This window comes from Scophthalmus maximus, chromosome 12, assembly GCF_022379125.1.
Source record: "Scophthalmus maximus strain ysfricsl-2021 chromosome 12, ASM2237912v1, whole genome shotgun sequence".
In the NCBI taxonomy this organism is placed as follows: Eukaryota; Metazoa; Chordata; class Actinopteri; order Pleuronectiformes; family Scophthalmidae; genus Scophthalmus; species Scophthalmus maximus.
In genome coordinates this window covers 9,495,218-9,518,749 of record NC_061526.1, presented here as the reverse complement: position 1 = coordinate 9,518,749, position 23,532 = coordinate 9,495,218, and the positions used below count along the sequence as shown (strand labels likewise).

At 44.1% G+C, this 23,532-nt stretch overlaps 3 protein-coding genes across 4 annotated transcripts; 1 reads left to right on the top strand and 2 right to left on the bottom strand.

Annotated features, from left to right (window-relative positions):
• Positions 1 to 1,093: 1,093 nt before the first annotated feature.
• Positions 1,094 to 5,056, bottom strand: LOC118320362 (dickkopf-related protein 2-like). The gene is made up of 5 exons (XM_035651036.2): positions 4,840 to 5,056; positions 4,188 to 4,366; positions 2,363 to 2,519; positions 1,882 to 2,016; positions 1,094 to 1,788 (listed from the first exon to the last, which is right to left on the bottom strand). Exons 2-5 carry the CDS (start codon positions 4,362 to 4,364, stop codon positions 1,379 to 1,381), a joined length of 879 nt encoding a protein of 292 aa, XP_035506929.2. The 5' UTR covers positions 4,365 to 4,366; positions 4,840 to 5,056; the 3' UTR covers positions 1,094 to 1,378.
• Positions 5,057 to 10,670: 5,614 nt separating this feature from the next.
• On the top strand, positions 10,671 to 15,952 carry LOC118320355 (calcium uniporter regulatory subunit MCUb, mitochondrial). The gene is made up of 9 exons (XM_035651023.2): positions 10,671 to 10,853; positions 11,098 to 11,158; positions 11,938 to 12,105; positions 12,364 to 12,468; positions 12,592 to 12,749; positions 15,098 to 15,204; positions 15,289 to 15,385; positions 15,480 to 15,596; positions 15,766 to 15,952. The coding sequence occupies exons 1-9, from the start codon at positions 10,782 to 10,784 to the stop codon at positions 15,847 to 15,849; spliced, it is 969 nt and encodes a 322-aa protein (XP_035506916.1). The 5' UTR covers positions 10,671 to 10,781; the 3' UTR covers positions 15,850 to 15,952.
• Positions 15,953 to 16,065: 113 nt separating this feature from the next.
• cfi (complement factor I) lies at positions 16,066 to 22,652 on the bottom strand. Of its 2 annotated transcripts, XM_035650702.2 has the most exons (18): positions 22,415 to 22,652; positions 21,928 to 22,106; positions 21,212 to 21,365; positions 21,044 to 21,107; positions 20,784 to 20,949; positions 20,493 to 20,689; positions 20,025 to 20,132; positions 19,824 to 19,949; positions 19,590 to 19,622; positions 19,402 to 19,437; positions 19,288 to 19,308; positions 18,824 to 18,966; positions 18,605 to 18,708; positions 17,763 to 17,867; positions 17,484 to 17,659; positions 16,888 to 16,989; positions 16,665 to 16,813; positions 16,066 to 16,550 (listed from the first exon to the last, which is right to left on the bottom strand). In XM_035650702.2, the coding sequence occupies exons 1-18, from the start codon at positions 22,466 to 22,468 to the stop codon at positions 16,482 to 16,484; spliced, it is 1,986 nt and encodes a 661-aa protein (XP_035506595.1). In that variant the 5' UTR covers positions 22,469 to 22,652; the 3' UTR covers positions 16,066 to 16,481. The 2 variants fall into 2 exon arrangements, with proteins under 2 accessions (XP_035506595.1, XP_035506603.1); XM_035650710.2 differs by lacking the exon at positions 19,402 to 19,437.
• Between the last annotated feature and the right edge of the window lie 880 nt (positions 22,653 to 23,532).

Sequence of the window (23,532 nt, the reverse complement as noted above, 5' to 3'; positions counted from 1 at the left end):
GCACTATCAGATTTTTTCAAATACTTTTTTATTCATAATTTCAATTTTGCTACTTTAATGATATTTTGTAAACTGACAACACTTTGGTAATTTGTATGAATGCAGGACTAATGGAGTATTTTTCCAGATTGTGGTATTTCTACTTCTAAATACTTCTTGTGTAAAGTGTTAGTCCCAAAAGAACAGACTCCAGACATGTTGGATATGATAAATCCTTTTAATCACAAACACTCGATGATCGATTCACAGAAGAATTCCTGCTGGCAATAACTCCGCCCCCAAAAACTCATCAACAAACAAATAATCCTCTCACCGCCGACATTCATCCACAACGTACAGGAGCAACTCGTAGAAAAATACCTCTCACGTTAACCAACAGTGCAATCGAACGGGAACGACGCCTCACACGTGGCCGGGGCGCAGGACTTCCTGCCGACGGCCGGACGCAGCACGTGGTGAAGCGGTGGAGAGTCTAAAACACTGACACCAAGGCGTGGTCAGACGCGGGTCACATCAGCTGATCCATGGAGGGAAAGTTCTCTGCAGCCACTCACTTTGTGTCGTCAAATATAAATATATCTTTATTTTTCATGTCTGTGGAGCGGTTTTCAAAATAAAAGCACACGGGTTGATGAACGATCTGGATCTGTGGCTGCTGATGAACCATCAGGTTTCTTCAACGTCAAGGGTTTTCATGTCGGAGTCAATGGAGTCGAACCGGATTTTAAAAGTGGTTTCTGTCTCGTCTAGACGCCCGGGAGGAAACCAGATCTGATCCACAACGAGTTTCACATGCGGCTGCGCGTGTGTGTGTGTGTGTGTGTGTGTGTGTGTGTGAGTGTGTGAGTGTGTGTGTGTGTGTGTGTGTGTGTGAGTGTGTGTGTGTGTGTGTGTGTGTGTGTGAGTGTGTGTGTGTGTGTGTGTGTGTGTGTGTGTGTGTGTGTGTGTGTGTGTGTGTGTGTGTGAGTGTGTGTGTGTGTGTGTGTGTGTGTGTGTGTGTGAGTGTGTGTGTGTGTGTGTGAGTGTGTGTGTGTGTGTGTGTGTGTGTGAGTGTGTGAGTGTGTGAGTGTGTGTGTGAGTGTGTGTGTGTGTGTGTGTGTGTGTGTGTGTGTGTGTGTGTGTGAGTGTGTGTGTGTGTGTGTGTGTGTGTGTGTGTGTGTGTGTGTGTGAGTGTGTGTGTGTGTGTGTGTGTGTGTGTGTGTGAATGCAGACTGACAGGAAGTTAATTAGCATTGAGATAGTGGGACAGTTTTGCTCACGGGGGAGTTTCCACAGGTGTGAAAAGGTTTTTGGTTATTCACCCTCTTCCTCTTCTGTCTGCCTCTCGCTCCCTCTGGTCCCGTCTCTACGTCCGTCCTCTCGCCGTCCCGTCCCCTCCTCAGTTTTTGTGACACACGTGAAGTCTCGTCTTTCCCACCGGCGACAGCGACGAGGAGGAGGACGAGGTCGAGGACAGAAAAGACGTGCGAGGGGACAGGTGGCGGGACGAGGGAGAGGGCGGCGCGAACTTGGACTTGGCCGCCGCCGCGAGGAGCGACGACGAGGAAGACAGCGATGCCGGCGACGAGGGCTTGGCGCCGCCGGGCTCCCGCAGCGTCCGGCAGCTCAGCCCGTCGGCACACGGGCAGCGCTGGAACAGCTCCAGGCCGTGGTTCCCTTTCCGGCGGTGGCGTGTGCACACCTGCCCCTCCCTCAACACCGGCTTGCAGATGCGCGTCCAGAAGTGACGGGCGCAGCACAAACTGTCGGAGCAGTCGGACGAGCGCAGACAAGGATCCCCGACCTGACCTGGAAACACAAAGACACCAACACACGGTCAATAAGTGAAGAGTTCCGACGAATAAATCCACTTTCTCAAACATCTGAGCAAAGGAGACAAACCTTTTCCACTGGTCCCTTTGACTTCCAGCCTCTCTCGCTTCTTCCATCCTTTCCTTTTCAGCAGCGGATTCAAATGTCCGTCTGCGTCTGGGATCCTCTGAGACACAAAGCTGTCGTCGTCGGGAACACAGATATCTGGAGGGAGCGACGGAGAGACGTTGGAGATGCTGCGCAGGTTTCATACGTCTGCTCCAACCACATGAGGAACATAAGCCACTAGACGCCAACCAGATCTGTCCCACAGCGATACGTTGTAAAAAACATCGAATGGAAGGGTTTTCTTCTGCCTCGACAATAAGTTGAGATTATTTGATTTTTGGATCATTTGATTTTTTTAAATTTTCATTTTTCAAAATGTATTTCAGAACTTTAATTTTTTTTGTTAAAATCGTCAAATAGTAAAAATCAAAAATGTAAAATTCTACATTAGACACATTAAAAAACTTGCAGGATACTCTGGAGGTAGAGGCAGATCTTTTACCGTTGCTGCAGCGGTTGCCCGGGCAACACATGCTGTCCCTATGGCAACGCCTCTTCCTCCGGCGACAGGTCTGGCAGCGGGAGTGGGTGGGGCCTTTGGAGGTGGCGTGGCAATAGCTGCCCTCGCTGCACTCCAGGTCGCTCATGCACTGGTAGAGCTGCGGGGAGGAGACGCGGACGTCAAGGGAGCGACGGCAACGTTTCAAACACTGATGGTTCCGTCAATAAAGTTTCAAACACTGATGGTTCTGTTAATAAAGTTTCAAACACTGATGGTTCTGTTAATAAAGTTTCAAACACTGATGGTTCTGTTAATAAAGTTTCAAACACTGATGGTTCTGTTAATAAAGTTTCAAACACTAATGGTTCTGTTAATAAAGTTTCAAACACTGATGGTTCTGTTAATAAAGTTTCAAACACTGATGGTTCTGTTAATAAAGTTTCAAACACTGATGGTTCTGTCAATTAAGTTTCAAACACTAATGGTTCTGTTAATAAAGTTTCAAACACTGATGGTTCTGTTAATAAAGTTTCAAACACTGATGGTTCTGTTAATAAAGTTTCAAACACTGATGGTTCTGTCAATAAAGTTTCAAACACTGATGGTTCTGTCAATTAAGTTTCAAACACTGATGGTTCTGTTAATAAAGTTTCAAACACTGATGGTTCCATCAATAAAGTTTCAAACACTAATGGTTCTGTTAATAAAGTTTCAAACACTGATGGTTCCGTCAATTAAGTTTCAAACACTGATGGTTCCGTCAATAAAGTTTCAAACACTGATGGTTCTGTTAATAAAGTTTCAAACACTGATGGTTCTGTTAATAAAGTTTCAAACACTGATGGTTCTGTTAATAAAGTTTCAAACACTGATGGTTCTGTTAATAAAGTTTCAAACACTGATGGTTCTGTTAATAAAGTTTCAAACACTAATGGTTCTGTCAATAAAGTTTCAAACACTGATGGTTCCGTCAATAAAGTTTCAAACACTGATGGTTCTGTTAATAAAGTTTCAAACACTGATGGTTCCGTCAATAAAGTTTCAAACACTGATGGTTCTGTCAATAAAGTTTCAAACACTGATGGTTCTGTTAATAAAGTTTCAAACACTGATGGTTCCGTCAATAAAGTTTCAAACACTGATGGTTCTGTTAATAAAGTTTCAAACACTGATGGTTCCGTCAATAAAGTTTCAAACACTGATGGTTCCGTCAATAAAGTTTCAAACACTGATGGTTCTGTTAATAAAGTTTCAAACACTGATGGTTCTGTTAATAAAGTTTCAAACACTGATGGTTCCGTCAATAAAGTTTCAAACACTGATGGTTCTGTTAATAAAGTTTCAAACACTGATGGTTCTGTTAATAAAGTTTCAAACACTGATGGTTCTGTTAATAAAGTTTCAAACACTGATGGTTCTGTTAATAAAGTTTCAAACACTGATGGTTCTGTCAATAAAGTTTCAAACACTGATGGTTCTGTTAATAAAGTTTCAAACACTGATGGTTCTGTTAATAAAGTTTCAAACACTGATGGTTCTGTTAATAAAGTTTCAAACACTGATGGTTCTGTCAATAAAGTTTCAAACACTGATGGTTCTGTTAATAAAGTTTCAAACATTGTCACAGTTCTGTCGACAAAGTTTCTATTGAACTCTGAGGCCATAACTTGTAAAACGATCAAATATTTCACAATAAAAGACTGAAACTGAAAACAAATTCCTGAATCAGAACTTCTCCCATGAACCACGTGACGACCCCCCCAGGGGCCCGACCCCCCTGTTGAGGACCAGAGCCCTGAACGTGACGTCACAGCGCATCACTCACCGTCAGGTCCACACTCGGCTCCCATAGGCTCCGGTTGACCGGCAGCGCGTGCCCCTCCCTCAGGACCACCGTCCGGATGGAGTTGAGGCGGACGCGCGCCTCCCCGCCGCGGGCACACGCCGACAGCACGAGCACGACGCCGAGCAGCAGCGTCATCAGCAGCGGGCGACGCGTCATCACTGAGGGAACGAGAAGACGCAGCAGAGACTTAAAAAAGAAAAGCTTCTGGATTTACTAACTTACTCTTCTTTTCCTCCACAGACTGAAAATAACAAACTTGTTCATTAATATCATCATCATCACCATCATCATCATCATCATCATCATCATCATCACCATCACCATCATCATCACCATCACCGTCATCAACATCATCAGTTCCTCTGCATCATCTGAGTTGAGAAACTTTCTGATTTTCAAAATAATAATAATAAAAAGTTTCTGAACTTTAACTTCACAATCTTAAAATAACAAACTTGTTCATTAACATCATCATCGTCATCATCATCATCAGTTCCTCTGCATCATCTGAGTTGATGTTTGAGAAACGTTCAGATTTTCCAAAGAACTCGTTTGAAACTAAATGAATTCCCAGCAGAATATCTTCAAGGTTTTTATTCCTGGGCTGAACCGCACGAAGCGACCGTCTCACCTCCGACCTGCAGCTCCTCTCCTCTCTCTGATGGACCGGTCGGGTGGACTCCGGTTCTCCTTCTTCTGCCGCAGGTGAAGATTCAATCAGTCCAAAATAATAATAATACAAACCGTCTGTGGAAGAGGAGGAAGAGGAAGAAGTGCGGCGGAGGGAGGTCGTGCAGGTGAGCTTCACCGGGACCCGTTGACTTTATAAGCTGTTGCACGGTGCCACGCGCGACCCCGGTCCGCCCTACAGGCCCCGCCCCCTTCCCCAGCTCCACACATCGATACCATCACCGCCCCCCCGCCCCCCCGCCCCCCATCGCCCACCTGCAGCCATCGATACAGACACCTGAGGACGTTTGTCTCGACCTGCAGACGGTTTTCATTCCGACAACACGTCTGAAATAAGTTATGAAGATTGTTGTTGTTGTTGCTGCTGTTTCACTGGAAAACCTGCAGAATCATATTTAGTAGGAAAAGAAAAAACAGAAACAGATTTTTTAAAATGTGGACAATGTGCAGATTAATGGTTTTCTTCACATTCAGATGAACACTTTTATTATTTTATTTCATCTTTGGTTGGAGTTTTGTTCATGAACATTTATGAACCGACATTAAATTGTTATGATACTGCACTGCAGTAAAAACACTATACAGTCTTAGAACCAAACAGTAATTAAAAGTACTCCTTGTGCAATATATTGCAATATACCTTCTTCTTTTTTAAATAAACTGAAAAAGGAAAATTCTTTAAGAAGATACCCAAATTAGAAGCAAACAAACAAATCAAGTTTGTTTAACGGAACAAGTTAAAACCTTAATTCATTTGTCACCAATAAAGTAGCAGGTAAACAAGTTTCTTTCATAAAACTGCATGTGATGACATAAAGTATTGTTATTTTACTGGTACATGAGACAGCATCATTTTAATGCTCATTTTATTTCATTTATTACTTTGTTGTGTTTTTGTAGGAGAATGTCATATTTTATGGGCTCAACATGTTTTGTATAAAAAAGAATGTGTTACCAATTGAAGTATTTATAGTTATTAAATACAGTATTTGTTAAGCCTTGTAAAGAATGAAATAATTCTGTTTGTATAAAGTGGAATGTGTAAAAAAGAAAAAACTCAAATAAAGTACAAGTACCTGAAAATGGGTGTTCAAGTACAGTACTTGTGTACTCAGTTCCACCCCAGCGCTGACGATGACTGATGTGGAGGATGAAGTTCACGCCGCAGACAATCGGCTCATTCACAGATCAGTTTACCAATTGTTTCTCTCACCCGGAGCCACCGCTCCCTCCGCTTTGTCTCCGCCCGACTGCAGGACGTCGTCCGCCTGGGACACGACAGACCCCGAGCCCCCGGACCCGCCTCGAGTCCGGGCGCCCGGACCGCTGGATGTCAGCCGAGAGTAAAGTTTTCCACCCGTCACTTGATGAATCCCAACCTGTTCCTGTTCCGTCCTCTCCTGTCTTTGATGCTGCTGCAGCGACACCCTGAACCTGATCAGTCCAGTCCACACAGGATCCTGGTCTTGAAGCGGATCCTGTCCCGGTTTGTGTGACTCCAGCGTGACATGTACTCGGATCTTTGACCGAAGTAAAAGTACTGATACCACAATGTAGGAAAACTGCATCGCAAGTAAAAGTTATGATCCTGCGTAAGTAAAAGTATCATCAGTGTAAGGTGTTAAAACTCAATGTGCTGTGACTGATCTCTGATCGGATCATTGATCCAGCTGCTCCAACTACATTTTATATATATACATACATACAGTATATATATACATTCAGATCAGTTGAGGTGACTGGTTCTCTACATGGGGGGTGGGGCCCCTGCAGAGGGTCGTCTGATGAACCTGAGGGGTCGTCACATGACTCATGGAGAAAGTTCAGATGTTGTCAGATTTTTCTCTGATATTTTAAAGATTGGATCATTCGACCTCGTTGGTTCTCAAACAGAAACAACTGAGACACATCGGACAACGTGACTGTAAATGAAGACTGACGACAGGAAGGCTCCTCTGGATTGCCCCCCTGGTGGCTGGCTGCAGTACTGCTGGACCAAACTAAAAGATGTTCACCAAATGTTTCCAATTTGTTGTGGTTTTGTGGTTTGAATTAGTTATGTGATGATATGAAAATGGGCCAAGACGTCGTGATTGACAGCTGAGAAAGACTTGTGAGTGGTTGAATGATTGGTGCCGCAAAAAAGGAAGTTCAATGTTTTGCTAGAAGAGAAGAAATATAAAGTAGAATGTGGCGAAAACACTCAGATGAATTAGAATTGTACTTAAATACAGAACTTGGGAAAAGTTACTTTACACTGTTTTTCTTCAGGAGGAATATTTTGGCGGCACACGCCCTTTGTGCAGGACAGCTATGGACTTCCTATCTACTTCCTGTCTACTTCCTGTGGACTTCCTGTAGAGTCCACATGCCTCAGACTTCAGATGAGCCCAGAGGGTGAAGGTCTGGATTGGATCTTCACCTGCAGTGGACGAATCGACAGCCTCTGTTCATCCTCTGAGGATCATGAAGAGGTGAACGTTTGAGTCAAACCAATGTTGTGGAGACGACTGGACCAACGTTATCATCTGGAAAACAAAGCTGCCGACACACACACACACACACATACAGATTTTACATATTGTTTTATCTCGATGACAATTAAAGTCACGACCTTTGCCAGCGACATTTGACTTTTACACACTCATGAAACAACAACACGTCGATATGATCTGACCCGCAACCATCAATGACAGATTACACACACACACACACACACACACACGCACACATTAACATTCACACACACACAGAAAACCACACATAAAACAGTCAGTCATCATGGGATCGTTCAAGAACACTTATTATTCTCTCTCTTATATAACAATCAAACACACACACACACACATTCACACACACACATTCACACACACACACACACACACACACACACACACACACACATTCACTCACACACACACACACACACACATACACAGACACACACACACACACACACACACACACACACTGGCCTTTAGATAAATTGTATTATGTCATCGGTATCACATTTACACCCCTCACACAATTTCCTTGAATGTGTGTGTGTGTGTGTGTGTCTGTGTGTGTGTGTGTGTGTGTGATATCAGTTTATCTAGAGTGAAACCTAATACTCACCATCTGTACTTCAGTGGAAGAATGAAGAATGAAAAATCCCTTCATTTCATCTCTGCAGAGAAAAGAACATTGTGTACTTTAGGATCATAATGACGGAGGGAGAGGAAGAATTGTTCAAATTTAAAATGTTAAAACAGAAACACCAACTCCAACACAAAACTCTGGCTGTTAAATAAACAGAAGCACAGGATTAAAACAACAAACGAAGGCGACTCGTGTCTCTAAGTTTGATTTTTGAATATTTGCTATTGAATAATAATATAAACTGTTATATGAACGAAGGTGAATACCATGTCTGTAGACTGTCGAATCAAAATCATGTTCACTGCATTCAATCCCACAATGCACTGCACCACATATGACATCTGTCCACATCTGTCAGTGATCATAATGAGTTTGTGACCATATATATAGATATTTATCTATATATATCTATATATATATACATATCATGTCATGTCACTGATCGTCTTTATGAATGAGTTCTTAAGTGTTGTTGATGAAATGAGATGGTGGCTCTTAGGAGTTTTCATTGTCTAATCAAATTCTGAAATAGATACTGATGCTAAATTATATATTAGTTTAAACGTCAACACTGGACAGAGCAAACATTTTCAATAACGAGAAGAGAAAGATCACAGAGAACAGACAACAATGAAGGAAAACCTCTCTGTCCCTGGGAAACAAGTGAAACTAATACTCACACAACACACACACACACACACTCACACACACACACAACATACACACACTCACACACACACAACACACAAACACACAAACACACACACTCACACTCGCACACACACACACAACACACAAACACACACACTCACACTCGCACACACACACACACACACACACTCGCACACACACACACACACACACACACACACACACACACACACTCACACACACACTCACACACACACACACAGATGCAGCAGTATCGAGGCTGCTGGCTGTTTCATTAGTTTCATTCATTAATCTGACCTGATAACACACAGAGATTTATTCACACACACACACACACACACACACACACACACACACACACACACACACACACACACACACACACACACACACACACACACACACACACACACACACACACATACACACACACACACACACATACAGGAGAAGAAGCGTGTGTGGAAACAGTTCCTATCAGACAAAAGTCGACAACGCATCGGTGCCCCCCTCAGGCCACATCTGTCACTGCATGAGATCAAATTTTTAAAATTCATTCACTAATAAACTATTTATGACTGAAGAAGACTCTCACATGTCAGAGCTGCAGGATGAAACATGATAATAATAATAATAATAATAATAATAATAATAATAATAATATGCATTATTATTAAGTATAAAGCAGTTTTCAACATTTATATTTACACCTTATAAATATTTATATTTATATATAATTTTGAATATTTATATTTATAAGGTTAAATTGTTGTTCTTTTTAATAAGGTTAAATTGTTGTTCTGCAGATTTCACACAAATAAAATTTGACATAAACTTTAAAAAACAACAATTATTTCATATGTTTTTGCAGAATAAAGTTTGAGGATGTTTCTTTTTGAATGTTGAATGTGGCGGATGTGTCTCTGATTGGCTGTTCCCTCTCTGGGCAGACAGCTCCTCCTACAGGTCAGTGTGTGAACTGACTCCCCTTGGATTCATAAAAAATATTTGTCTCTCCTGATATTCTCAGCTAATTTTGTATAAAGTTGAAATATGAATATGAAAAATACAGTAAATATAATATGTTGATGGTTGGAATTTTTTAAATCATATTTTCTATATTTTATGTTAAAAACATTGCCAACCTCTTTATATACGGTAGTTTACATAGTGGAATATCACTAATCATCCGGTGTCTCCAAGAATTCTTGGCTGATTAGTATGTTATTAATTTGGCCCTGAAGTGAAAATGGGTTGGTTGTGCAAAATCTGTGCTATTACAAACATAAATGGGGTTTTTCTTATCTGTAATGTCACTGATATGCTTCGATGGCATAATTGAGTATGATTACCAAATTTAATTTGTGGGGCAGTCTAAATTTGTGCCCCCCCCCCCATAATATTTACATGTTTTTGATCAATGTTAATGTCTTGATTGTTTGATTCTTGCACTGTTTCGGGTAATATCTTCATGGTTGAATGCACTTATTGTAAGTCTGTATGTACATGAATGTAATGTCATGTAAAACATATCCTTCACAACTGCAGTCCAAAGTAAAAAGTTTCTCGCTGAACTATTTTGCTTTTGAATGAATTTTTTAAAGCTGCTACATCGACACAAACACGACAAAGCTAAGAAAACAACGTGCAACTTCATTTCTCCAACAGACGCCAACTTCAAAAAACGTGTGTTTACAACAGATTGAAAAATAATGTTGATGAGTAATCATATATTGATATTGATATTTTTTCCTCTATGTGCATTCAAAAAAATATTTGAACATCTGTTTTTTCTTTAGAAAAAGAGAGAAATGTTCAAAGTTTATATTTCTTTTTTTCAGTTGATGTTAATTTCCAATTCTACTTGGTGGGTGAGACTGAGCATTATGAATTGTGGTTTGAGCCAGATACTAGTCCGACTCCTCCAGTGAGGTAAGAGTTAACTCCCCCGCTCTTCGTCCTCACATCAGGAACCTGTTTCCACTCGCCTCCCTCACATTCCTTCCTGTCGACCGACTTGACGACACCCAGAAGACGTCCGAGCTCCTCGGTTCAGGTCAACGTCTCGTCATGTTCGTCGCCCGGTCGCTCTGCAGGTTCTCTTTGTGCTGCTCTCGACCCAGGACCCTCGGAGTCTCCACGGTGAGTTGACACTTCTGAAGGTTTTCACAGACGTCTGGTCACATTCTTTACTTTTGAAACCTCGAGTCTGGAGAGTTTCTGAACAAAGGGGTGAATCCTTGAGTTTAACAACATTTCTAGAGTTGCGTCATGAACACAACTGTTCACTACATTACTTCTCATAGTAATATATAGTATATTAACTTCAATAAGCATGCGTGAGTCTATAATAATGTGACTATAATAATCCATATTTGTGTCCCAGTCCAGTTCAGTGTGGTCGGCCTGCGTCGTGTCCGGTTACAGCAGTCGACCTCCATCCAAAGGTAAACTGTCTCCGGCATCACCGAAAAGATGATGTCAATCAAATATTATATTATTTTATTGTTATGACGTGTTGAGTACAGATCAGGACATGGTTAGCCTAGCTTAGCATTAACCAAAAAAAAGCGATCATGGCCCTTCTAACAGGAGAGCTCTCTCAGTAATATCGTGTTCTGTTTCATTTGTATGATTTAATGAACATACTTAAGTAGGGATGTCCCGATCTCATATTCCATATCGGTATCGGGTCGATATTGGACAAAATTACTAGAACGGATATCGAAGAAGTAAGAAGTCAAATCTGATCCGACACATTACAGTAAACATACCAAGTAAAGGCCTATTTACTGTACGTATCTTCTAAGCCTTGAAGGACATTCAGGCATCACATTGTTAATTTATTATCATTTAATCAACAGTCAATTTGTTTTTTGCTTGTTTGAACGTCAAAAGTTCTGTGAGGAATAAAACAGCAGTATTCCGTAACTCAGTCACGTCGCTGGACAGCACGTCTTCCTTCAGGGGAGTTGATTATTTTATTCTCACAGTTGCGTATGAGGTTTCAGATGCTTGGTTAATCAAAGTGCATCCTGAACAATGCATTAGTAGTATTTTATTATACGAGTGGGGTAAACGTTGTATCAGACGAGTATCGGATAGGTACCGGCAGATGGTCACGGTTGCAGGATCCGTGTGAGATCGGACACCAAAAAGTGGTATGGTCCCATCCCTGTACTAAAGTATAACTGTATGTGTATGTACATCTCTCTCTCTCTTGCAGATGTGTCTATTCACTACAGCCTCGGCCGCCCCGTCCTCTCGCTGCGTCTTCCTGCCGGTCGGCAGTGTCGCTTCACTCTGACGCCCATGTTGACCACGGTGGGCGACCTGATTCGAGACATCACGGACAAGGACCTCGGGGTCCGCAGCGCCGCGCTGCTCAACGGAGGTAACGCACATACGCACACACCTTTTCATTCCTTCTACAAAGTCTTCATTTCTAAATCTGTCCCCACTTCCCGTCAATGTTCTAAAATGTGTCTACTTTCTAAAAAAGTCCTTTGTCTCTTTTTTTATAAAGACGTCCTCACAATTTCAAACATGCACTCGTCGTCACTTGTGTCCTCGAGAGGTGTCACATTTCAGATGGTCCCCACAAAGAGGGAAGTACAGGAAGTTATGAATGAAGTTGTGTTTCCCTCCGCAGACGGACAGAGGATCTCCTCGTGCACCTTCATGGAAACTGTTTTAAATAAAGACTTCCAGCTCGTCCTCAATGACGTCACGCACAACGTCAGCTCCCTCGGACAAGGTACAACCCGTGTGTGACTCCAGGGGGCGCTGTCCCGACACACGCAGGACTTCTCATCTACATATGCAGTATCTCGTAGGTACCTTCTCCCCGACTGGTGACTCTTCTCTCTGTGAGCGTCAGGTGCGTCCCATGAGCATCTGTTGGGTGTGGATGACATGAAGTACGTGGTCCACCTGCTTCACTCGGCTCTGACTCGTCCGCAGCAGCAACACATCCGACACTCGGAGCTGCTGATGCGACAGGAGCAGCTCCGACAGCAGCTGAGGCCACTGGAGATGGTACCACACCCCAAACACTACTGCACCAAATACTACTGCTCCAATTACTACTAGTCCAAATACTACTGCTCCAATTACTACTGCTCCAAATACTACTGCTCCAAATACTACTGCTCCAAATACTACTGCACCAAACACTACTGCACCAAATACTACTGCTCCAAACACTACTGCACCAAATACTACTGCTCCAAACACTACTGCTCCAAATACTACTGCTCCAAATACTACTGCTCCAAATACTACTGCTCCAAATACTACTGCACCAATTACTACTGCTCCAAATACTACTGCTCCAATTACTACTGCTCCAAATACTACTGCTCCAAACACTACTGCTCCAAATACTACTGCTCCAAATACTACTGCCCCAAACACTACTGCACCAAATACTACTGCTCCAATTACTACTGCTCCAATTACTACTGCTCCAAATACTACTGCTCCAATTACTACTGCTCCAAATACTACTGCTCCAAACACTACTGCTCCAAACACTACTGCTCCAAATACTACTGCTCCAAATACTACTGCTCCAAATACTACTGCTCCAAATACTACTGCACCAATTACTACTGCTCCAAATACTACTGCTCCAATTACTACTGCTCCAAATACTACTGCTCCAAATACTACTGCTCCAATTACTACTGCTCCAAATACTACTGCTCCAAATACTACTGCTCCAAACACTACTGCTCCAAATACTACTGCTCCAAATACTACTGCTCCAAATACTACTGCTCCAAACACTACTACACCAAATACTACTGCTCCAAATACTACTGCTCCAAATACTACTGCTCCAAATACTACTGCTCCAAACACTACTGCTCCAAACACTACTGCTCCAAACACTACTGCTCCAAATACTACTGCTCCAAATACTACTGCTCCAAACACTACTACACCAATTACTACTGCTCCAATTACTACTGCTCCAAATACTACTGCTCCAAACACTACTACACCAAATACTACTGCTCCAAATACTACTGCTCCAAATACTACTACACCAATTACTACTGCTCCAAACACTACTGCTCCAAACACTACTACACCAATTACTACTGCTCCAAACACTACTACACCAATTACTACTGCTCCAAACACTACTGCTCCAAATACTACTGCTCCAAATACTACTGCTCCAAATACTACTGCTCCAAATACTACTGCTCCAAACACTACTACACCAATTACTACTGCTCCAAACACTACTGCTCCAAATACTACTGCTCCAAATACTACTGCTCCAAACACTACTACACCAATTACTACTGCTCCAAACACTACTACACCAATTACTACTGCTCCAAACACTACTGCTCCAAATACTACTGCTCCAAATACTACTGCTCCAAATACTACTGCTCCAAACACTACTACACCAATTACTACTGCTCCAAACACTACTGCTCCAAATACTACTACACCAATTACTACTGCTCCAAACACTACTGCTCCAAATACTACTGCTCCAATTACTACTGCACCAATTACTACTGCACCAATTACTACTGCACCAAATACTACTGCTCCAAATACTACTGCTCCAAATACTACTGCTCCAAACACTACTACACAAATTACTACTGTACCAAACACTACTGCACCAAATACTACTGCACCAAATACTACTGCACCAATTACTACTGCACCAAATACTACTGCTCCAAATACTACTGCTCCAAACACTACTACACCAATTACTACTGTACCAAACACTACTGCACCAAATACTACTGCACCAAATACTACTGCACCAATTACTACTGCTCCAAACACTACTGCTCCAAATACTACTACACCAATTACTACTGCTCCAAACACTACTGCTCCAAATACTACTGCTCCAATTACTACTGCACCAATTACTACTGCACCAATTACTACTGCACCAAATACTACTGCTCCAAATACTACTGCTCCAAATACTACTGCTCCAAACACTACTACACAAATTACTACTGTACCAAACACTACTGCACCAAATACTACTGCACCAAATACTACTGCACCAATTACTACTGCACCAAATACTACTGCTCCAAATACTACTGCTCCAAATACTACTGCTCCAAACACTACTACACCAATTACTACTGTACCAAACACTACTGTACCAAACACTACTGCACCAAATACTACTGCACCAAATACTACTGCACCAATTACTACTGCTCCAAACACTACTGCTCCAAATACTACTGCTCCAAATACTACTGCTCCAAATACTACTGCTCCAAACACTACTGCACCAAACACTACTACACCAAATACTACGTAGTAAAGTCATTGTTTTGCCCCCTGAAATAATCGAGATATTACTGTGTGTGTGTGTGTAGGTGAAAATCCAGATGGCGAAGGAGGCGGACTCCAAAGCGTCCATGCTGGGGTGGGCGGGGCTTGCCTACCTGTCCCTGCAGGGAGGATTCCTGGGCTACCTCACCTGGTAATGAACACACACACATTCCCCAACCTGAACGTGCACTGCCACCACGACGTCTGTAGATAGAACTGTGTGTGTGTGTGTCAGGAATGTGTTTCCCTGGGACGTCATGGAGCCGGTCACCTTCTTCATCTCCTGCACCACCAGCCTGATCTTCTTCGCCTACTTCATCCTCACCAGACAGGTAGAAGAACCCTGCTCGTGTGAGGACCAGTTCAAATGTTAGACCACGTTTGTGAGGACATTTTGTGTGTGTATGTGTGTGTGTGTGTGTGCAGGAGTTTATCTATTCGGAGGTGAGGGATCGTCAGTTCCTTCACTTCTTCCATCGGAGAGCGTCCCAACAGAAATTTGATGTTCAACAATACAACGGGCTCAAAGACGAGCTGGCGGAGGTGAGACACACACACACACACACACACACACACACACACACACACACACACACACACACACTGGATTTCACATTGTTGTTTCGTTCTGTCATCTGCACAACTGTCGACTTGATGATTTGATTTGAATTTGTGTGTGTGCGTGTGTGTGTGTGTGTGTGTGTGTGTGTAGGTGGAGGACGATCTCAGGAGGTTGAGAAGTGCGATTCGTCTGCAGCGGCCGGTGGATCACGTTCAGCCCCAGAGATTCTCCTGAGCTTTTATTAATTTGCAGTCACTGTTTCCATGTTTCTGTTACTGTACGACCACCGGACTGAAATCAAACACCTGGTGGAATAATTAAAAAAAGATAGTTCATATCCTGTATCCATGAAATATATGTCCAAAACCCGCATTATTGTTGCTATTATGAATTATACATCCTGCACGACATACACACAGAACATGAACGTTTCTGTCTCAGCAAAACAAGTTGTAGCAACAGAAACTTTTATTTCAGTTACAGTTAGAAAATTGTATTTTATTGATCGTTATATTGCTAGATGTAATAAACAAATAGCAATATTTTGTTCACCATACACAGGATAATATATTCACCGACCATTTTGTTGGACACAATGTAATATTTAATCACAAATACAACCAGTAGAGCTTTAAAAAAAAATCAAAGTCAAGTTTGAACAAATTTTGACATGAAGTGCAATTTGTTTGAATGTATGCAAATTAATTTCTAAAACTTCAGACGGTTTGATGAGTGAAAATTTAAAAACGGGTCATTACGGTTCAAATACGAACTTTTGAACGAATGTTCGAAAACGACTCAAACAAACAATTCACGTTTTATTGTGTGTGTGTGTGTGTGTGTGTGTGTGTGTGCGTGTGTGCACTTCAGTTGTTGAACCTGGTGACTGAGGTCCAACCTGTATGAAGTCGGATCCACTCAAAGTAATGAGCAACCTGTCAGAGAAAGACGAATTTAACGTTAATGTCATGTGACGATGTTCGTACGAATATACAGTTACGTCTTTGTAATATTTGATTACAGTGTATAGATGATAAGTTGTATTTTACTTGTGTATAAACTCCGGGGAACCCGGGCTGACCACACTTTTCTCCCCAGCTGACGATGCCCCACAGGTAAGAAACGCCCAGCTCATCCTCACAAACCAGAGGACCGCCGCTGTCGCCCTGACACGAGTCCACGCTGCCGTCCAGATCACCTACAGTACACACACACACATTATAAATAATCCTGTTTAAACGAGCACAGATGACGGAGTACGTCCACACCCACCTGCACACATCATGCCCGGTCTGAAGCGATCTCCGTAGAACTTGTGGCAGTCGTGGATGAGCGACACGTTGGCCCAGAGCAACACCCTAGCAGCTCGGCCGTCTGCGCACAAACGGTCCACGAATAAAACACCGATTGATACATTATTGTCCTACTGACTCATCTCATTTGAACAACATTCAATCTTGAAGAAATCGCCCACGATGTCCCGAGTGAGACGGATAAAGCACATCATTTTTCCCCACAAAATGTTTAACGAATGAAAAAGAATTATCTTCAGAAAACACAACTTTTTGTGCAGTAAAATGTTTCACGTTACAAAATAATAATGTTGAGTTTTCATACTTCATCACATCATGATGTACGAATGGGGCTTATAATCCAAATATGCATAAATTAAACCGTTTATCATTGTCTTACTCATTTCAGAGGAGCCTTGTAATATGTGAAATAAGTTGCTAATTTCCATGTTGCGCCAACCGAGGCATTTCCCGTCCTCGCCACCAGAGGTCCCCGTTTGCACTAATTTCGCAGTTCTTCTCGTGGCCTTTGACCTTGTTGCAGGGACATGTGACATGTGGCTGTGACGTACAAACCTGCGGTGCGCCCCCACCCAGAGATGCTGCAGGTGTGGTTGGGCTGGAAGAGTTGGGCGGACCAGGGAATGCAGACGGCGCTGATGGCCGGATTGTCCTCAAAGCATTTCTCTTTGAACGGAAGCTTCTCCAGCTTCAGCAGGGCAATGTCGTTCTCGTAGGTGCCGGGGTTGTAACTGGCGGAACCAAATCATTTTGACATTTTTTAACGACCGTTCTGTTTCCACTCAGTCATCGCATGAACAGGGTGATGGTACAGACAGGGCTAGTGGTTCATACTTGGGGTGGATGCGAATTTCTTGAACAGGAACAATGTCAGTCGTGTCCTGAGCTCGAGATTTCTTCCAGATGGAAAACTTCACCCTGAACGTAGTCGAGCTGTGTCTGGTGAAGAGAGATGGTGGAGAGACTATTATTAGCACAGCTGACAGAACAAGAGAGGGAGTCAGGAAACAACTGCGATTGTACACGACGCTGCCGTTCAAACATGAACAGTGGAATCCCTCCGGCGAGTTCCTGGTTCTCGTTCCAGTTGAGCCCAGAAAACCTCCAAACGCAAGTCGTCCAGGAGTTTTCCCAATCAGTTGCCCCTCACCACCTCAACTTTCTACACTCAGGAGCAGTGGTTCTACTCCGTGCTCCCTCCGGATGTTTGAACTCCTCACTCTATCTCTAAGGCCGAGCCCAGACGCCCTAGACAGGAAGCTTGTAACTGCAATCCTGCTCTTTGGGTCACTACCCCTACCTCCTACCCCTACGGGTCCCATGTGTCAAGGCCTGACCCCTGAATCTTGACCCCCCCTCCCAGGCCTGGCTCCAGGAGGGGGGCCTTGGGTTCCAAGTGAGGTCCTATTGGTCTCACCTGGTCTTTTCATCAGGGACTTGGGAGACCCTACCAGGGGCCACTGCCCCAGACAACACAGATCCCAAGATCACCAGGACACCCAAATCTTAGTTGGTCAAATGTGGGAAAACTTGTTTCCTCATGTGGGATGATGAAACTTTCCCAACAGGAGAAGCTTAAACTCTCTATCCACAGACCGGGTCATCTTAGATTTGTATGCAACCACTGCTAATATTTCATGCTAATGCTAACAGGTCAGCACACACAGCGGTCCTACCTGACACAGTGAGCAGCAGTGATAACCCAGCAGCCTCCGATATAAGCTCCTCCACAGTCGATCTTCCTGTTCTCCTCCAGAGCCACTTGCCACTGGATCTGAGTCTGCAGACACAAACAAAACACAAGACAATCAGTGACTGTAAATCAGGATGATGAACGACTGTACATACAGAACCACGGGAACTGAAAAAAGACAGCGGGCGTGTTCCTAACTGACCGGTTTCGCCGGGATTCCTCCCACCACTCTCTTGACTCGGCGGCTGTTTCCTCGCTCCTCCACTTGTTCGTCGTCCACTGTGGTCGCGTTGGGGATCCCACACTGTAACTGGGACTCCAGGTGGAACCTGTCGGCCCGTATTTCTACACACACGAGCACAGATCGGGTTTGGAAATTCACTGTACGGTGTGGCTGCGGTGAGTCTTGATCCGAACAACTTGAAATATTCAAATGACTGAAAGACACTACACTTCATGGCCAAAAGTATGTGGACACCCCCCAAAAAATTCTGTCCACATGAGAGAGGTGAAACAGGAAAACTAAACATTCCCCAAACTTCTCACACAAAGTTGTAAGTAAGTTATGTTTCCCCAATAATTCGAACAGAGTAGCCATGTGTAGAGTCCACATACTTCTGGCCATAAAAGTGCAACTGCACTTGTGATAATACTGCACTGACGTACCGTCCTTAGGATTCACAAACCCTGAAATGAAGAAAAAAACAAATGTCATTATCAAAAGTCAAATTTTCAAAAGGTTCAACTGACTGACGTGTCTGCATCCGTCATCACCTTTACCTGATGTTCTGAGGAGTCTGTGCCCCTCCGCTGGATCTGTGGACAATTAAAAATATTTATTATATATAGCAACAAAAATAAATACCTGGACAACAAGAGAATTTGAGCCTAGACAGGAGAAAACACGTTTCTGGCAATTGTGTCCGCAATCTCGCGCTTTTGGTCCCGGCCCCTACCTCATGACCTACCTGATGTTCTGAGTCTGTGCCCACCCTCTGGCTCTGTGGACAATTGGAATTTATATTATATATAGCAGAATATATAACAGAATTATTGCAGTTCCAAATACTGGAACATTCAAACAAATTTTCTTCCTGGACTTTATAAATCCAACCACATGAACAGGTCACACAACTGTTGTCGTAGTCGTTATAAAGAGTTTCAAACATTTTCTGAAATTGAATGAGAGTAAAACGTCTCACTGTTGTCCACAGGTGTGTGTTTGCTCGTCTCGTCGCCTCCGTCCAGACAGTCGACGTGTCCATCACGCAGTGAGTCTTTGTGAATGCAAACTCCCGTCTTACAGCGGAAGCCACCGTTCCTGCAACCTAACAGAATTATTCACAACGTGAGAGACGGGACGCACAGGGTTTATGTTGTGTGTGTGTGTTAGTGTGCTTTACTTTTGCAGCACATCTCATCGCTGCGGTCGCCGCAGTCGTCGACTCCGTCACACGTCTGGTTCAGAAACACACGCTTCCCGTTCACACACGAGAAACCCCAGCCGTCCCCTGAAGTGAAAGAGCGCGAAAGAGACGGTTTGATCGTTCACAGAAACGGAAACTATCGAACTGCCAAAATATCTCGCGTACGGGCGCCGCCATCTTGTGTCGGCGGCGTCACTTAGTGCCAGAGTCTCTGCAGGGGGGACCGTGGAGTGAAGTTGAAATAACAACATTTATTTAACACAGTTTGGTCCATCTGCCAACAGGGAGGGGGCGGGATTTATGAAATATACTGCAGGCAGCCACCAGGGGGCGATCCAGAAGATTTGGCTTCACTTTTGGGAGCCGTCATGTCGTCCATCTTTATAGAAGACACAACCTGTGAAAGGCATTTTCAAAACAGAGAACAATCGTAACATCCCTGACCTGTCCGCACCGGGTAACAGGTTGCTGTGGCGACACTCCTCCTCCCGATACCGATCTTGTCATAGATTGCACACTCAGCCAGGGAATTCTCGTAACCTTGGCAGCGGACGCTAACACAGCTGACCGGAAACTGCCTGTCGTGGGGACGGCCATTCGTCTGGGAGGAGTACGAGACCGCGCCAGCGACCGCCGCGCCCCTGGACCGGGACACCAGACGTTACAGAAGGAAGCCTCACACATTGAGCTACAAGGCCTCTAAAGTGCATTCGGTCAATAAACGTCTCTGCTCACAGTGGATTCCCGTGCTCCCTGCAGGCCACGTTAGCAGCGGCCATGTCCCACAGCTTCTTACAAACGGGCAACTTCTCCCCGCCGCCATCGGCCTTCGTGTCGGGAATGAAGACGCTGACGACTCCCGTGTCCGGATCGATCGAACTCGTGAACTTCGGGTCGCTCGCTGTGTCGAGAGAAAGAGACACGACAGATACATTACTTCTAAGAAGGACTATGACAGAGATACCACGCTGATGGACATATCTTTTAAAACACACCTGCACAGTTTTCCCCAAAGTGGGACATGGCGGATTTCTGGGTCAGACAGGAGAGCGCCATCACCTGGGAAAAACAGGATTAAGACTCTAGTCATCAGTTAGACTTGAGAGTTTGCATCATTTCAAATCCTTGCGGGATCCTTCCTGGAATGAATGGATGAGTTGAACCTGGCAGTAGGAGCGGTAGTTCCTGTGGTCTCGTCCACAAACTGGGGTCACGCCCTCCATGGGACACAGATACGGGGGTTTACAGGAGCAACGTCCATCAATGCAACGCTCCCACGGGGGGCAGAACACCAGGTCACATGACGCACGAGTGAACCTGGTGGACGCAGACAGGATCACAGAGAGTCATGTGACTTAGCGAGCGCAGAAAGAAAACAGGCAACTCAAGCGGCATTACGCCTCAGAGGTGCTGGACTGAAGAGCTGTTCCTCATTCTGATGTCAGGGATAAAGAATGAGGGAGTCACAGAAAAGTTGTTCCTGCAGATCGGCTACAAATTCTCCTGCAGCTGAAATATGAACAACCGACTGCTACAACAAGCTGTTCCAGTCCAGTCCAGCAGGCGGCGGTAGTGCAGAAGATAATACAACAACCGGGTAATGGAGGAGATTCAGATCGAGAGAAACCAATTTTTCAAGGCTACTGTGAAGATTAACCGGCTGAAATAAAATGCCGGAGAACTCGACCAATCAGGCATCTTCAGAACTGCAAGCCCCGCCCCCAAAGCTTCCTGAGCTTTCTTGGGAGATAAAAAAAATGCCCTTAAACACACAGTTCCTGCAAAGGCTCCTGGTTCCTGGTTCCTGGGGGGAGTTTCACAACAGACCGTGGACACATCACACAACCGACGACCACAGCCCAGTCGCTCAAACACCGACCTCTTCTGCAGGCACTCGGCTGAACCCAGGAACTCGTCTTCCTCGGCTGCTTCCGGGGCTGCGAGGGCCGGACTGGTGGCGTCCGGGGCCGGCGTTGACGTGGGTGATGGCGTTGGGACCGGAGACTGAGGTTGCTGTGGGGCCGGCTCCGTTACGGATGATGGTTTTGGATTCCACTGCTGCAGGAGCAGTCACAACACGACACAGTTACACATCGACAACTTTCACACGATACAACGTGTCTGTGCTAAGACCATGAACGGTAAATAAAGACGTATTTGACGGCTCCTATAAAGTGAAGCCAAATCCTCAGGATCGCCCCCTGGTGGCTGGCGGCAGGGCAGGTCATAAACCCCATAGAACACTGTTCTGCTCACCAGCTTTGTTCTGCACTAAGCAACATCAAATACAAATAACTGGAAAGTCTGATCTTATACAAGTGATGAACATAAATAAACCTCCATAAAATAAAAACGATTCGACTCACTCTTTCACTTTCCGAGTGAGCGACGAGAATGAAAAGCACGAGAAGAGATCTCATGTTTGACTTCAGTCCAGCGTCGTATCAATAATGAAGTTTCCTCCTTTTTCTCTGAAATATCGTTGTAGAACAAAAACAAAAAACTCAATGACTCGATAAATATATTTTGAAATGATGAACAGCTGCAGGCAGAGAGACGGTTGTTCCCTCTGAAAGGGAGGAGCTCGACTGACGACCTGATATCTCTTCTGTCTGTCTGTCAATCATCAGCTCGCCTCGTCAATGCGTTTGCTCGTGGACGGACGGATCATAGAACTGTAACGCCGCACAACAGCAAACAAGAGGCTGGAAAACCCAACATTTTCACACAGCCAACACGTGGCGACTCCGTGGTCGCCGCTGAAGGTCGTGGGTTGAAGCCCGTATTTGTTTCCTTTGAACATGAGCATCCAACAAGCATTTTCCACTAAAGATATGCAAGCAGAGGTTTGTTGTTATTGTTGGTTTGTTTGTTTGTGATCAGGGTCAAGTCCAGTCAAAACTACAGAACAGAGTTCCAGTAAACTTGGTGGACCAAGAGGGAGCTCATTACATTCAGGTCTGGATCTGTGAAGGTTCCAGGATACGTTCTTAAATCACTTTCTTTAACAGTTTTTTGGACATTTTCACAGATTTCACAGGGAATATTATGGGATCTTGATGAATAACGTCTAAACCTGACGGACTGATGAGCGTTGGCGGAGGTACAGCTGAGCGATGTTCAGGCCTTGTCGTTATCAGTAGTGACCCCACTGAAGGAAGAAGTCTGCTGGGTCAGACTGCAGCCGTCTGCAGTCCTGAGGAGGACAAAGAGACAAACACAAACACAAAGCAGTTAATGTTCAACTCTGTATCAATAAGAGAGGATTTCAGAATCGTTGTGTGTTTACCAGGGAACTCGGGCACTGAGGCCTCGGCTCACTTCACACAGGAGACGTAATGCAGAAGTCCGCCGGCGTTCGTGGTTCGTCCTTCTTCTCCTTCTTGTCGTGTGAAAACCAACACCGAAACATTTAGTCTTCTATACAAGAATGAAGACAAAAAACTGACGATACGTGAAGTCAGGTCCATAAGTATTTGGACAG

Excerpts from the sequence above, each read along its gene's own strand:
- LOC118320362 (XM_035651036.2), bottom strand. The coding sequence starts at position 4,364 with ATGACGCGTCGCCCGCTGCTGATGACGCTGCTGCTCGGCGTCGTGCTC. Across the intron at positions 2,017-2,362 it reads GGGCAACCGCTGCAGCAACG|ATATCTGTGTTCCCGACGAC; the intron begins GTAAAAGATCTG and ends CGCTCCCTCCAG. Across the intron at positions 1,789-1,881 it reads CAAAGGGACCAGTGGAAAAG|GTCAGGTCGGGGATCCTTGT; the intron begins GTTTGTCTCCTT and ends TTGTGTTTCCAG.
- LOC118320355 (XM_035651023.2), top strand. The coding sequence starts at position 10,782 with ATGTTCGTCGCCCGGTCGCTCTGCAGGTTCTCTTTGTGCTGCTCTCGA. Across the intron at positions 12,469-12,591 it reads CGTCAGCTCCCTCGGACAAG|GTGCGTCCCATGAGCATCTG; the intron begins GTACAACCCGTG and ends TGTGAGCGTCAG. Across the intron at positions 15,597-15,765 it reads TCAAAGACGAGCTGGCGGAG|GTGGAGGACGATCTCAGGAG; the intron begins GTGAGACACACA and ends GTGTGTGTGTAG.
- cfi (XM_035650702.2), bottom strand. The coding sequence starts at position 22,468 with ATGAGATCTCTTCTCGTGCTTTTCATTCTCGTCGCTCACTCGGAAAGT. Across the intron at positions 20,690-20,783 it reads AGGGAGCACGGGAATCCACT|GGGCGCGGCGGTCGCTGGCG; the intron begins GTGAGCAGAGAC and ends GTCCCGGTCCAG. Across the intron at positions 20,133-20,492 it reads CTGTTACCCGGTGCGGACAG|GGGACGGCTGGGGTTTCTCG; the intron begins GTCAGGGATGTT and ends CTTTCACTTCAG.